General features: G+C 38.0%; 2 protein-coding genes across 3 annotated transcripts; one reads left to right on the top strand and one right to left on the bottom strand.

Annotated features, from left to right (window-relative positions):
* The first annotated feature begins 4,372 nt into the window (after positions 1 to 4,372).
* Positions 4,373 to 9,463, top strand: LOC149406975 (phosphoenolpyruvate carboxylase-like). 2 transcript variants are annotated; one of them, XM_089610334.1, is made up of 11 exons: positions 4,373 to 4,497; positions 4,577 to 4,823; positions 5,021 to 5,412; positions 5,505 to 5,589; positions 5,666 to 5,888; positions 5,988 to 6,091; positions 6,174 to 6,261; positions 6,348 to 6,502; positions 6,982 to 7,980; positions 8,354 to 8,740; positions 8,973 to 9,463. In XM_089610334.1, the coding sequence occupies exons 2-11, from the start codon at positions 4,656 to 4,658 to the stop codon at positions 9,276 to 9,278; spliced, it is 2,907 nt and encodes a 968-aa protein (XP_089466460.1). In that variant the 5' UTR covers positions 4,373 to 4,497; positions 4,577 to 4,655; the 3' UTR covers positions 9,279 to 9,463. The 2 variants fall into 2 exon arrangements, with proteins under 2 accessions (XP_089466460.1, XP_089466457.1); XM_089610331.1 differs by having other exon boundaries at positions 4,373 to 4,823.
* A 1,787-nt stretch (positions 9,464 to 11,250) lies between these two features.
* LOC149406974 (ATP synthase protein I-like protein) lies at positions 11,251 to 14,211 on the bottom strand. The gene is made up of 10 exons (XM_089610325.1): positions 13,723 to 14,211; positions 13,580 to 13,629; positions 13,269 to 13,347; positions 13,080 to 13,175; positions 12,912 to 12,992; positions 12,737 to 12,828; positions 12,347 to 12,439; positions 11,924 to 11,992; positions 11,615 to 11,832; positions 11,251 to 11,520 (listed from the first exon to the last, which is right to left on the bottom strand). Exons 1-9 carry the CDS (start codon positions 14,047 to 14,049, stop codon positions 11,694 to 11,696), a joined length of 1,026 nt encoding a protein of 341 aa, XP_089466451.1. The 5' UTR covers positions 14,050 to 14,211; the 3' UTR covers positions 11,251 to 11,520; positions 11,615 to 11,693.
* Positions 14,212 to 14,301: the final 90 nt, after the last annotated feature.

Here is a 14,301-nt window from a genome sequence, read left to right as displayed (position 1 = left end):
ATGAAAAGAAAAAAAATTAGATTATTGGTCCTCCGTGTTCATCCTTTCTCAGTTATTTTTTCCAGAATGGATATAATTTTATTTAGAATCTGTCTATATGATTTTGAATTTAATTTTTTCTCTTAGAGATTTTGAATTTAATTTAGCCGTCTTTATTAGTAATTTGTATAAATCGCCATGTATATGGTCTATATATTATCATTGCCTCTTAGATGACAACTTAGCATTGTGAGTAGTAATGCTTATGATAATGGTGTCACTTTTTAGCACCGATGTTCACACAATTTTTTTTCCTAAATAAAATAATAAAATACTCCATTAGTTTGGGTAGAGTGAGACCCACTTCAAATAACTTTTGTTATCACTCTCATTAGAGTGTTTTTTTTTAAGAGACTAGGATTGAGAAAAAAAGTTAATTTTTTTTTTTTTTATGATGTGTAAAAAGTCTTAACTATCATTGCAAGTTATTATCACTATCATAAAATTGTAAAAATTGGCACATTTTATTTTCTATTATTATGAAGAACCTATGTTTGCTCAATTGGCATTTTTTTAGTAATTTATTGTTATGATGTGCAAAAAGTCTTAACCTATGTTTCCAAATCACTAAAGTCTTAAACAACCTCATCATTCATTGTCCAAAAAACTCATTACAAGGTGAACAAATCCACATTCATGTTATTTAATTAAAAAAAATAGGTAATTTTTTTGTTTTAAATTTAGACGTATCTCTCTCTCTCTCTCTCTCAATAGAATAGATCGTCGTATCAAATATAAATCTTAATCATTGTACATATATAAAACTCTTAAATTTGTAACACTGAGCAATATGAACCAATGTCAGCATCTATGCAAACTTAGATATATAATATATTATACCGTAATAGTATTTGTATCAGTTAAAATTTGTCTAATAATCATAATCTGTTAAGAAAATTACAATGAAAATTATATCACTTCACGTAAAATAGTTGCGGTAAACGATTATATTAATGGAGTTAAAATTCTGAATCGCGCGGTCACATGTCAGCCCTCAATCTGATGATTAGTATATTGGATATTATTTGTTATCAGTACATAAAATATTGGATATTATTTTGTAATTTATCTATATGGAATATGGAATATGGAATATGGATATGCAATAAGTTGACTGTTGAGTTCATTGACATTGTGAATTTGTGCCATGATTCATTTTCTAGTTTGTCTTCAGTCACGCCTATATATAAGGTAGAGGTATGAGACAGGCAATGTACTTGCAATTAGTGACCTTCATATATTTTTCAACTAATATCGAGACTTTTTCCCTTCAAGGGATAGATGTTTTTTTTTTTTTTTTTTTTTTTTTAATGGTCCCTCTTCTGACTTTATATGTGTATATATTATATGTGCTTCATACCTGCATGGGTACATGACACATTCGTCATTCTTATAGGCTACATTCATGTGTTGGCTTAAAAAAAAATATCATATAAACAAATTATTTAGGTCTGGTAGGTAATTAATGAGGCGCAAGTTATAACTCGACGCGGTATATTCGTTCGATTCCTGATTAAAACTAAAATGTTAAGTATTGAATTTAAACTTTAGTTTTCTCTCTAAATATCATGTACCCAAGTAGTTATAACAAGAGATGAAGACGCATCCCAAATTTATTATAGAAAAATTACAATGGATGTTAGATCACAAAAAGTGTAATTTTTTTTGTAGCTGTACGTAAATAAAGAGATGTCGACATTTAAAATAATAAAAGAAATTACGTAAATTGTTAAATAAGACTAGATGATCTGTGAAGTTATTTATGAGATATTGCAGATTCCTATTATATTAATAATTTAGCATAACTATCTAATAATTAAGAAAATAATTCAAACTTATAAGATGATTATATTATATATCATTTTAATTGAAATTACCTATTATGCTATGTGAAAGTTATTATTTTTTGTAGGGTTCTGAACACAAAATCCTTTGTGGTCGTGTGTAACATCTCATCATATGACAAGATTTCTTCCGTATCTTTGTGACAAGATTAATACTCCCCAAGGAATTACAGCGTATCCAAACAAAATAGCCCAAATAACAACAGAATCAATAAATTAGTGAATGAAAAAAAATGGAAATGTTATACATGTCAAAGATTTTGAAGATTCGATACCTTAGATGACAATATATGTTGACATGATCAGAAGTTACTGCTTAACGCAAACAAATATTAAATCTGCAAACTGCAGGTTGTTAATGAAAGTTGCTTATTTCCATCCAAAAAAAATTTAATAATGAAAGTTGATTATTTTACATTTGATTAAAATTATTGATGCAAGAATTTTTTTCAATATCACTTAGGTTATAGCAATTTAGCTAGATAGTCAAATAAAAACATAAGATGCAAAATCATCAACATTTCACTGATATTATAAACCAAGGTTCTAAATGCCGGAGAAATTCGCCGAAATTTGTCGGCAAAGTCGCTGTCGGAGCACTGACGGCTGACGAAGATGTGTTTTGTCGCTTAGCCATCGGATGTCGTTCAAAAATTGGCAAAACGACGCGTCTTTTGGCAAAAAAAAAAAAAAAAAAAGGCCGACAATTTTCGTTATATTCAAAGAACAAAGTTCGTTGGTTGTTGTCACTTATTCGCGACATTCAAGGGAAAAAGAAAATCGGCGGCGATTTTTGGAGTAGGATAAAACACTTTCAGGTTGGCAAGAACGATGGGAATAGAAAATAGAGAGCAAGACGTGGCAAAAAAAGAGATATATGAACGTTGCCGGCGATTGTCTTCTAGAAAGCTGCTATCCAACTATAGCAAGAAAGCTTAAGTAACTTTTTTAATTTGGCTTGTTTCTTTTTGGGCCTTTTCCCTTTTTTTTTTTTTTTTTTTTTTTAACTCGACATTTTTTTATTTGTAATATTTGTAATTAGTTAAATGCTACGACACTCAATGTACATCCGTCAATGTATACTTTGAAAATTAAAAGTATTATATAAAAAAAAAACTAAGTTTTTTTTAGTATATGGAGTTTAAAAAAAAAAAAAAACTCAAAAGAAATAAATATCAATACATAAAAATATGTAATATAGATATCCTTAATGTTAAATATCATATATTTTACATGTTTAAAAATTGAATACTTATTTATTTCTTTTTTATATATATATTTTGTGGTGTGACTTTAAGTGAAATATATGTGGTTGATATGTATGATTTATTGTGTTTTAAATTTGGACTATATTTACAAGTATTTTTCTATGAGTTTATTTTGCAACATTATTTTCATTCAATTTTCCATCGGCAAATTGGTTTTTCATGAAAAACGGTATTTAAAAATGCATATCAGTTGTATTTTTTCACATTTTTTATGTTCAATTTTTCGTCGACATGTCGATTTTTCGTGTTATAAATATGAAATCCTGAATGGTTTTTAATTTGGGTTGACTTCGCAATTACATATTTCCAAGGGAGAATATGGAACATTCTTTAATATATGATTAATTTCTTAATTTTATTTGTTTATCTATTTTATTTTATTTTAAAAAATAGAAATCTATTAGTAACCATAATATTTTTTTTATGGAAATTTCAATTTTAGACTCTAAGGGACACATTTTTATTTTCTATTCTTGAATCATTAATTATTATTTTTCTTTTATTTTTTGCACTCGTCAATTAAAGAAAGGTAAATATGTCATTAAATGTGATTTATAATAGTTTATAGTTATTTTGTAATATAAACGAAACTTGGCTATTTTTCAGATCATATGTTTTGAATTTTGATATGCGCTTAAAGCCTAAAGGTCTAACAAATAATAGCTATGTAAATAGATATTACGGTAAAATACATATTGGCGTTTTTCTACAGTTACATATACTCTATTATATTCATGAATTCCAAATTATTTACTTATTCGCCAAAAAGTAGTAGACGTAGCATATGCTTTCTCCTTCACATGGATATTCTCGTAAACTCACGTCCACAACTTACTTTTCTGGCTCCAAAAGAAACTGAGATAGTGGTTGGAAAAATACAGAAAATAAAGGAAAATATCTCCGTACAATTTACTTTATTTTAACTGAATTATATAAATCACCAAAATATTTATCAAGCTTTAATCGTTGTTTAATTCAAACCAAAGTAGGAATTGAAATTAATGAATATTTTGAAATTAAATTTTCTTTTAAATAGCATTTTAATTCAAATCCGAGAGGCCCCAATTTAATCGAGTTAGCCCAAATTAATTTAGTTGTTGAAAGTTCGAAAAAAAAAAACAAAAAAAACAAAAAAAAAACAGGAAACAGAAGTGTAACTGCAATAGATCTTTCTCCATAGTCCAGGTGTCTGTCTATAAATAAAGAGGCCAATCACACCACATAAAATACTGAGAATCCAAAAATAAAAATAAAAAAAATAAAAATAAACCAAATAAAACTCTCTCTCGCTCTCTCTGGTGGTATAGCAGAATCGCACTTTCGTAGCTCCGTGACACAAAAGCCTGGTCTTTCTCGTGCCTCGATCATACGATATCCGTTTATTCAGATTTGCGATTTGCAAAGTTTCTTAGTTTTTGTTTGCAGATTTATTTGGTTCCGTTTGCGTTTGCGTTTAAAACTAAAAAATAAAAGAAAAAACAGAGCAAGTGCTATTCTAGTTCTAATGGCGGGTCGGAACTTGGAGAAGATGGCCTCGATCGACGCTCAGCTTCGGCGTTTGGCTCCGGCGAAAGTGTCTGAGGACGATAAGCTCATCGAGTACGACGCTCTGTTGTGCGACCGCTTTCTCGACATTCTTCAGGATTTACACGGTGAAGATCTCAGAGAAACGGTAATGCCATTACTTTTCACCTTGGTTTCGCTTATCTTTACACGCTTTCTCGTTGACGCAACATGTCGTTTGTATGAATTGTTTCAAGCTTTATTGTTGATAATTTTTTTTTTTTTTTAAATAGTTGATTTTGTTCTTTATTAAATCAAAATTTGATTATTAGTCCCAAACTTCAACGATTTTGGATTTTCGATCAGGTTCAAGACTGTTACGAGCTCTCGGCGGAGTACGAGAGGAATCTGGAGCCGGAGAAATTGGAGGAGCTCGGAAATGTGCTGACGAGCTTGGACCCCGGGGACTCCATTGTCATTGCCAAATCTTTCTCCCACATGCTCAACTTGGCCAATCTGGCCGAGGAAGTCCAGATTGCTTACAGAAGAAGGATCAAGCTGAAGAAAGGAGATTTCGCCGACGAGAACTCGGCCACCACCGAGTCCGACATCGAGGAGACTCTCAAGAGGCTCGTCGGAAAACTGAAAAAGTCCCCGCAGGAGGTCTTCGAGGCCTTGAAGAATCAGACCGTGGATTTGGTCTTGACAGCTCACCCAACTCAGTCTGTCCGCAGATCTTTGCTCCAAAAGCATTCGAGGTTCGCTTATTCATTTTGAGCGAATATCCTTTACTCTCTCTCTATATATAGTATGGGAATACTGATTCTGTTCGATGATTGATACGGTTTAGGATAAGGGATTGCCTGACTCAGTTGTATGCCAAAGACATAACTCCTGATGATAAGCAGGAGCTTGATGAGGCTCTGCAGAGAGAGGTATGCGTTTTTTATCTATCTTTTTTTTGTGAGACCTTTTTTCGGGTTTTTCACTCTGCTGTTTTCTGCGGTGTAGATTCAAGCGGCGTTCCGTACTGACGAGATTCGGAGGACACAGCCGACCCCACAGGACGAGATGAGAGCGGGGATGAGTTACTTCCACGAGACGATATGGAAAGGGGTCCCGAAATTCCTGCGCCGCGTTGACACCGCTCTCAAGAATCTCGGCATCAACGAGAGGCTTCCTTACAACGCCCCTCTCATCCAGTTCTCTTCCTGGATGGGAGGCGATCGCGATGGTATTTTTTTTAGTTTTTTTTTTTTTTTTTTTGTCACGAAACACAGATTAATCGCTATGAGCGATGATGTTGATCGATGGGCCTTGATGATGTGGACAGGGAATCCGAGGGTCACGCCCGAGGTGACGAGGGATGTTTGCTTGCTGGCGAGAATGATGGCTGCGAACCTGTACTTTTCACAGATCGAGGATCTCATGTTCGAGGTATATTTTTAGTCCATTTTTCATTACACTGCAGATATTTCCCTCTACATAGATTACGTAAATGATGTTTCATATCTTGCAGCTCTCGATGTGGCGCTGCAACGAGGAGCTACGCGACCGTGCCTACGAAGTTCACAGCGCCTCGAAGAAGGACGCGAAGCACTATATCGGTAAGAAAGCGTGATAGCTAAAAAGATTCCTTTTTTTAGAACGCTCTAATTGAGGAAGCAATGACTTGCTTTTATGGAACACGCAGAGTTCTGGAAGAGGATTCCTCCGCACGAGCCGTACCGTGTGATCCTAGGTGGCGTGAGGGACAAGCTGTACAACACCCGAGAGCGAGCCCGCCAAATACTCGCTGACGGAGTCTCCGACATCCCTGAAGACACGACCTTCCAAAACGTCGAGCAGGTACTACTAGAAAAAACCAAGCACATTCACGAGCCGAAAACGGAATCAAAGGATAAAATGACAAAAATATGTGACTTTTTGAAGAAGGCATTTCTAAAAGTGTCTTTTAACATTTTTTAAATGTCTTTGAAGAACTTGACACATTTTTTTTTTCTTTTTTCCCCTCGAAACACTCATTTACTCGGTACCAATTCCCACGAACGGAAATCTCACTCCATTTTTTTTTTTCGGGTTCTCTAAATATATAACCTTATAGACATAATAAAATTGCTATATAGCCAACCTTTCTTTAATTATAAGTAAATAGCTACGACTTTTTATTAACATGGCCAAATTCACGTAATACAAAAAGGGTATTTCACATGATTACACGTCATTCGAATGGCTATTTACTCATAATTAATGAAAGGTTGAACAATTCACAGACTTTTAGTGACCTGGGTACTTAAAAAGTTTGTATCTCTTTTTTTGCATGCCAGTTCTTGGAGCCTTTGGAGCTGTGCTACAGGTCGCTCTGCTCGTGCGGGGACCGTCCGATCGCGGACGGAAGCCTCCTGGACTTTCTCCGCCAGGTGTCGACGTTCGGACTGTCGATGGTGAGGCTGGACATAAGGCAGGAGTCGGATAGGCACACGGACGTGATGGACGCGATAACGCAGCACCTGGGGATCGGGTCGTACCGCGACTGGCCCGAGGAGCGGCGCCAGGAGTGGCTCCTCTCCGAGCTCGGCGGCAAGCGGCCCCTCTTCGGAAAAGACCTCCCGAAGACGGAGGAGATCGCGGACGTCCTCGACACCTTCGCCGTCATCGCCGAGCTCCCCTCCGACAGCTTCGGGGCCTACATCATCTCGATGGCGACGGCCCCGTCGGACGTCCTCGCCGTCGAGCTCCTCCAGAGGGAGTGCCGCGTGGACGCCCCGCTGAGGGTGGTCCCGCTCTTCGAGAAGCTCGCCGACCTCGAGGCCGCCCCGGCCGCCGTGGCCCGCCTCTTCTCCATCGACTGGTACAAGGAGAGGATCCAAGGGAAGCAAGAGGTCATGATCGGGTACTCCGACTCGGGAAAAGACGCCGGTAGATTCTCGGCCGCGTGGCAGCTCTACAAGGCCCAGGAGGAGCTCATCAATGTGGCCAAGGACTTCGGGGTGAAGCTCACGATGTTCCACGGCCGCGGCGGGACCGTGGGCCGCGGAGGCGGGCCGACCCATCTCGCCATTTTGTCGCAGCCGCCGGACACGATCCACGGGTCGCTGAGGGTGACGGTGCAGGGCGAGGTCATCGAGCAGTCGTTCGGGGAGGAGCACCTCTGCTTCCGGACCCTGCAGCGCTTCACCGCCGCCACGCTCGAGCACGGGATGAACCCTCCGGTCGCCCCCAAGCCCGAGTGGCGGGCCCTCATGGACGAGATGGCCGTCATCGCCACCAAGGAGTACCGCTCCATCGTCTTCCAAGAGCCCCGCTTCGTCGAGTACTTCCGACTCGTAAGTTATACCAGTCCCGTTTTTCTTCATCGCCACATGTCATTGGCTGACTTACAATTTGACAATTCTATTACAAAATGAGTTCTGCATTTTCTTCTTCATAATTTCGTGACAGATCGGTCACGAAATACAAAATTTCGTGACTAAACTGACCGATTTTGAAATTTCGTGACGTATTGATCACGAAGGGTATTTTTGCAAGAAATGAATTATCTCTCAACCGATTTTAGTAATAGATTTGTTAAATTTTAAGTTTTGGTTGATTTTAGTAAAGTGGCATGAGTTTAGTGTAGTAATATTTATGTCAAAATCTCTATCTATTTTCTGTTTTTGAAACATGGTCTAAAAGTAAGTCGAGTATATGCGTGTACAGGCGACGCCAGAGCTGGAGTACGGGCGGATGAACATCGGGAGCCGGCCAGCGAAGCGGAAGCCGAGCGGAGGGATCGAATCTTTGCGGGCCATCCCGTGGATCTTCGCATGGACTCAGACGAGGTTCCATCTGCCGGTGTGGCTGGGCTTCGGGGCCGCTTTCAAGCAAGTGATCGAGAAGGACGCGAAGAACCTCCAAATGCTGCGCGACATGTACAACACGTGGCCTTTCTTCCGCGTCACCATCGACCTCGTCGAGATGGTGTTTGCCAAGGGCGACCCGAACATCGCCGGCCTCTACGACAAGCTTCTCGTCTCCGAAGAGCTCTGGTCCTTCGGCGCGCGCCTCAGGACCAACTACGAAGACACCAAGGCCCTTCTTCTCACGGTAAATTATATTATCTATATAAAGTAGAAGAATGAGATTGGACCCTTAACACAAGTACTGTTCATTCGTACTGATTTTTTTTTTTTTTTCAAACTTAAATGTTTATGGACATGACTTTATATATTTCTTCTTTCAGACTAAAATATTTTAATTATTCCTCACATTGCCTTTCAGATTATAGCTCGAACCCATATTAGCGAAAATGATATGTATCTTGTTTATTTGATTTTAGGTGGCGGGGCACAAAGAGGTTTTGGAAGGAGACCCGTACTTGAGGCAGAGGATTAGGCTGAGGGACTCGTACACGACGGCGCTGAACGTGTGCCAGGCGTACACGCTGAAGAGGATCCGGGACCCGGACTACCACGTGACGATGAGGCCACACTTGTCGAGGGAGTACATGGAGGAGTCCGGCTCGCACAAGCCCGCGGCGGAGCTCGTGAAGCTCAACCCGACCAGCGAGTTCCCACCGGGCCTCGAGGACACCCTTATCCTCACCATGAAGGGTATCGCCGCCGGGATGCAAAACACCGGTTAGCCTTCCACAACCACTTCCAATACTCTTCTCTCAACTCAAGACACTCCTTTTGTTTTGCTTTCTTTGCTTTTGTTGTTATATTTATGAGATTAAGTATTGTAATAAGCACTCTTCCTGTTGTAAGACTGCCACGGTTTTCACGCCCTTTCTGCTATTTATATTTATGCAAATGGCTCTTATTGATATCATCGGCGACTTTTTTTTTTTTTTTTTGGATGCCTAACATCAAGCTACCTGTTACAAATTGTTGGCATTGGTTAAACTATAGATGAAGAAAATTGTTTATTTTTTTATTTCCAATTAAACTACGATTAATCGAAGTTAACTAGATTTAATTAAAAAAAAAAAAAAAACGAAGTACTGAAACAAACGACTGTAACTAGAAATATGTTTCTCACACCGATACCATCTCATTTCAACGATTTGGTTTCTCACACGAAAATATCTCAGTCTCTCAATTCTTCCTCCGATCTCTCCATCTTCTCTTTTTTGAAAACGTTGCCATTTCTCCATCATCTCTTTAACCGGTAAACAAATTTCCCTCAAATTTATATACTCTTTAAATTAGCAGAATCTCAATTACTAGAGTAGCTTACCATCTGCTAACAAACACCAATAGTAGACATTATCGTTAATAACATTAAGATTAAATTCTTGCTATAAGAACTGATTAATTACTCAATTTATCATTATCTGATCATTAACAATATATATTTTCTACCAAACTTCTCTAAAATTTCGACAAAATCGATGAGATCTTAAGAGATAACATTGTCAAGGTTGGAAAGTTAACGATATTTCCATATAAAAATAAAAATTAAAAAAAAAAAGTTCTATGATATTTTAGAAAAATCGAAAAACCAAGGCCTATTTGTTTGCCCACTTGAAAAGATTTTTTGACTTTTCAAACTCTTAACAATAAAACAAAAATTGAAAAGTCGGTGTTTGGTACTTGTTTTCAACGAGTGTCACTTAAAAAATTTTGAAGTTGTATTTAAATTTATCAAAAGAATTAAAATATACAAAAAGATTTTTTGCATCTCTCTCTCTCTCTCTCCTCTCTCTCTCTCTCTCTCTGTGTTCACCATCTTCCTCGCCACCTTCACTCTTTCTTATCTCATTTCCTTGCAACCTCACCCCACACTCCCACCCCTCATCACTCTCTCCTTCTGTGCTTTCACGTTCACAGCTCTTCCTCGGTGCTTGACCCTCTCTGATCTCCAATAGGCGCTCTCACTCTCTCTGGTGTCCTTCAGATAGAAAACGGAATTGACGATCGAGAGAGAGAGAAAGCCTCCTCTCTTCTCGAGTGTAAAGTGTTTGTTTATTTGACTGAATGAATCTATACATCAACAGGTATTCAATACATATACATCTCATCTGTAACTAACTTTCCATAACTGCCTAACAACCTGTCAATCATTGGTGACTCAGCCTTGACTAATGAGCTGAGTCATCCTTACACGCTAAGTTATTTGCTGAGTCATCAGTTACTCTATTACCTTCTCAACTTGGCCCTCTCGAACTCTCCGGCAGGCTCTCTTTCTTTGCAATTTATTTCTAATATATGAGAAGAAAAAGAAATCTAAGAAATATGTTCTATTTATTTTCTAGGGTTTGTAGTATGATTTTTTTTAGTTAAATAACAGAATCATGTACCAAACTGTTATTCTGTTTTTTTACATATCAAACAGTTATTTGAAACAACGGTAAAAATTTATTACACTACAACTATAGAAAACTCTCTTTAAATTAACTGTCAAACATGCCCCAAAATATCACCAATTTTTATTAGAAAGAAGGGATATTTTGGCTACCAATAAATGCCAAAAACTGACATTCGGGGACTTCTTTATCCTTGTCATATAGAAACCTTCAAACGTCAGTGGAAATGATCATGGTCCAAAGTAGGATAATTTATTTTTTCAGAGAGAGGAGATCATTTTTTTTTAATTAAAGAGAGAGAAGATCATGAAGAGCAAGCTTTACATGATAAAATTACTACTATATTTGTTTCAAAGATATAGACATTAAAAGTACAGAGACACAATATATCATTTTCTATACAATTAGTAGACACAAACCCGGAATTTTAACAGGGAACAGAATCATCGTGATGCGAGATGAACCTACGGAATTTGTATGTATTAATGTCCTTTGACTATCTTCAACGAGTGAACAAGGAAAATCAAGCAACGACCATCCCGATCACAGCAATCTGTTCGCAAAAGCATATTGGCCTCTGCAAGTATAGGGGAAAACAAACTCAATCAAAATTCAATGATCAAAACTAATTTCCTCCATTGTTGAATATCGGTACAAGTATCGTAACATACCTTTTTTTCCCGGCTGTACCATCAACACGGTTGTGGATTTCCTCGTCACAAAAGAAGATGAAAAAAAAACCAGGTTTATCTAAGTACTAGGGTCTTTCTGAACCACCGTAAGTGCTTCTTCTATTGCTAGAGAGAAAGTCGCAACCTTGTACGTGAAAAACCCCACCAACATCGGTATCAAGTCCAAGTGCATAAAACCATATTCCGGAACAAGAATCCTATATGAATAACAACCACGTGAAAACCGAATTTCACTTCGATTTATTGGAATTAATAAATTTGTTCACTGGACAAAAAAAAAAGACTAACCCGTTCCATCGATTATAGAGCATGACGAGTAAAACTGGAACCAACAGTCTTGGTTGTCCAATCGCTCCCCTGCATTGAACATCTAGTCAGAGAAATATATTTTGAAATCTCATCTCTTCTTGTCATAGTTTAGTCAGAGTTGGTGATAATCTGTGCTAACAACCTCAGCTCTAAAAAATCAGAAAAACAAATAAAAAGATTTCTTCCGTTCTCTCCCTTTCTATTAGATTGTGATGTGAACTATTGTACATTACGAGTGAATCTGAAAAATTAATATACCGAATAAAGAACGGATATAGTACCCATCCACAATTTTTATTAAACGAAAAGACTGAAATCAGGTTAAACTCCAATAGATGCAATGCAGATGAGAATTAGAGCTAAAAGTAAAGGATTGACAAAGAAGATGGACGTTTTTCGTACTTGATGAGTCCTTTAGCTCCATCTGCCATTGAATCAACAGTATTTCCCAGCATACGCATATATACCAAAGAACCAGCGAATCCAGCTCCATAGCTGAATACAACATCAAACATGGATGAAATGTCAGTCACGCATTTTTTTCTAATCCAATGCCATCGAAAACTACATTATCTAGATCTTAGTCTGTGAAAGGATGATGGTATCCAAGTCTCCATTCAGACACACTTAAGAATGCAAGTTGGAAAAATTACTTGCAAAAACTTTAAGTAAAACATTCCAAATTATGCAGTGAGAACCGATTATTTTAGCGAAATATAAACTTAGCCAAAATTCAATTTGTTTCTGAATAAAGCACCATTGCACAAAACAGGAAGAAGAAGAAGTACGTACCTGAGCGTTATTTCAGGGGAATAAGAAACGTACGCAGAGGCTAAACCAACAAAACCGACACCGAGCGTAATGATTTGTAACTTATTCTTCAGCTACAAAAAAAATTAATAAATAAATTATTAAAGCCTCAATGAACACAGAGAAGCGATCGGGCGAGCAAGTAAGAGATAATCACCTTGGAATATTGTTCCCTTGACTGAGCCGCCAACACTTGCGGGTCCCCTTTGGGGCGCTTAAGCTCCCGAAACATAGCTTCCTAAGCGTTTGGTTGATCGAATGAGATCAAACAAAGAACAAGACTTTCTCTACGGAATCAGATATTGCAAAACAAAAACGGACTCACACTGCCTCCAGTTGCGGCCTTGGCTGCCCGGTCCCACTTCTCTTGCTCTTTCCTTGTCGGTGCGAGTCTCCACCTGATCCGCGGCGGCCCATCAGGCTGTAGAAACGAGTTTTTACAGCTCGAAAAATCATCACTTTTTAGAAAGATTTGAGAATTCACCCGGGCAGTGTTTTTTTATTTATCTATTACCTTAGCCTTGGGCTCAACAAGCATATCGAGCTGGCGTTTCGTTGGACCCGAGAGCTCTTTGCTCAAATCAACATCCATGCTGTTCTTCATCCAAACAAGTCAATTCAAGCAAAACAGATCAATAAAAATAGGGGGAAAAATTATATGAAATAGGCATTAGTTTCAAATTTTCGACAAAATTTTTGTCACTCTTAAAATTTACTTTTAAACTATTAAATCGGAGGGTAAAAAATGATTGAAGTACGGTACTTGCATATCTTGACTATCTATTTAGCTAAAACACCCATAAAATAGATCAAAGATGAACGAACCTATCGAGAGACATGACTCTGTTTATGCTCAGAAACCCAGACGGCACTTCCTGTGTGACCAATTCACATTTTATTATCCAATCAAACCCAGCCATGAACAATATAAAATTTAAAAATGTTAAAAAGAAAATAAGATTTCAGACCTTGACGCGATTGGATTGAATAGGAATCGGAGGAGCATTAGAGTCCTGAACCAGTCTTTCCATTCGAGGCATGAAGTCCTTATTCCATATGAACTCGTCGGAGGTTATGGGGTCTTCTCCTTCGCCTCCCCAGTACTTTCGGAGCTTGGTCGACGGAGGAGGTCCGCCGTAGTCTCCCGGAGCCATTCCGGTGGACCATTTCTCCGGCTTCTTCTTCGGGAGAAGTATCTTGGTCTGCCTCGGATCGGGTACGGACGGACTCAGTGAGTCCGGGGACATGGGCGTCGCCGAGGCGGTCACTGTCATGAAGCAATTTAGGATCGCCATTGTTTGAGGAGGACGAGAAATCACCAAAAATGGTGATTTGGGGAGTTAGATATTTTTGTTGGTAGTGACTGCGAGAGTGAGTGTCTGAGGGAGTTTCTAGTTCTAGTTCTAGGCGCGTAGTTCGATCATCCTGATTCACAAGAATACAATCCTATCACTCGATAGTACAACAAGAACAAATTAGAGGAGAAAATTATCTCCACAAGAATGGGGTTTTGTGTCGTTTCTTCAATTATACACGACATGTCGTTG

This window comes from Urtica dioica, chromosome 1 (assembly GCF_054948205.1).
Source record: "Urtica dioica subsp. dioica isolate 48M chromosome 1, U.dioica_male_clone48M_v1_H2, whole genome shotgun sequence".
NCBI lineage: Eukaryota > Viridiplantae > Streptophyta > Magnoliopsida > Rosales > Urticaceae > Urtica > Urtica dioica.
This window is presented reverse-complemented; position numbering and strand designations above follow the sequence as displayed.

Coding starts and splice junctions, on each gene's coding strand:
- LOC149406974 (XM_089610325.1), bottom strand. CDS start 14,049: ATGGCGATCCTAAATTGCTTCATGACAGTGACCGCCTCGGCGACGCCC. Junction 13,630..13,722: donor TTCAATCCAATCGCGTCAAG/GTCTGAAATCTT, acceptor TTGGTCACACAG/GAAGTGCCGTCTGGGTTTCT. Junction 12,440..12,736: donor TCCCCTGAAATAACGCTCAG/GTACGTACTTCT, acceptor TGTTGTATTCAG/CTATGGAGCTGGATTCGCTG.
- LOC149406975 (XM_089610334.1), top strand. CDS start 4,656: ATGGCGGGTCGGAACTTGGAGAAGATGGCCTCGATCGACGCTCAGCTT. Junction 4,824..5,020: donor GTGAAGATCTCAGAGAAACG/GTAATGCCATTA, acceptor ATTTTCGATCAG/GTTCAAGACTGTTACGAGCT. Junction 6,092..6,173: donor TCGAGGATCTCATGTTCGAG/GTATATTTTTAG, acceptor CATATCTTGCAG/CTCTCGATGTGGCGCTGCAA.